The 605-nt window shown below is 55.9% G+C and overlaps 1 protein-coding gene across 1 annotated transcript; it reads left to right on the top strand.

The window, feature by feature from the left end:
* Nucleotides 1-34: 34 nt before the first annotated feature.
* Nucleotides 35-499, top strand: LOC103810373 (poly(U)-specific endoribonuclease-like; the record flags this gene model as incomplete). Its single annotated transcript, XM_009083270.1, has 2 exons — nt 35-210; nt 300-499. Coding segments are annotated over 2 exons (376 nt in total), but the record flags the coding sequence as incomplete, so codon positions are not given.
* Between the last annotated feature and the right edge of the window lie 106 nt (nt 500-605).

Below are 605 nucleotides of genomic sequence, written 5' to 3'. Positions count from 1 at the left end.
AGTCCCAGTCTCCCACCACCTCCTGCCTGTCCCCACAGATGGATTCTCCAGCAGACATGACTCCATCACCGACCAGGACCTGCTGCAGCTCTCGGAGCAGCTTTACCTGCTGGACCACAACAAAGCTCAACCAACAGACATTGCCCTCAACCCCCAGCACCAGGTGTCCCCCAGTGAGACTGGGGACAAGGAGGACAAGTCCCCTCAGCCGTGAGTGGCCACCACTGGTCTGGGGATGGCCAAGGGCAGAGCTCCAATCTGGGAGGGAAACTCATTTCCCTGGATCCATTCCCTCCTAGGCTCTACAAGTATGTCAACGAGGAGCTCTTCTCCAAACCCACCTACTCCAGCTTCATCAAGCTGCTGGATAATTACCAGAGGGCCACGGGGAGGGAGGAGGAGGTGACAGCAGAGGAGCTGCAGGAGCAGGAGAACTTCCTCAAGGAGGTGATGAAAACAGAGGTCATGAAGAAACTCTCTGCTTTCCTTCAGGGAAAAAGTGAGTGTGGAGCAAGGGAAAGGTTGAGAAGATTGTGTGGAGTCCATGGGGGTTGGACATCCCAGTGGGAAGGTCCAGTTGGGTGGGAGAAGATCTGGGAGGATGT

Source organism: Acanthisitta chloris, unplaced genomic scaffold (assembly GCF_000695815.1).
Source record: "Acanthisitta chloris isolate BGI_N310 unplaced genomic scaffold, ASM69581v1 C16292700, whole genome shotgun sequence".
Taxonomy (NCBI): domain Eukaryota; kingdom Metazoa; phylum Chordata; class Aves; order Passeriformes; family Acanthisittidae; genus Acanthisitta; species Acanthisitta chloris.
This window is presented reverse-complemented; position numbering and strand designations above follow the sequence as displayed.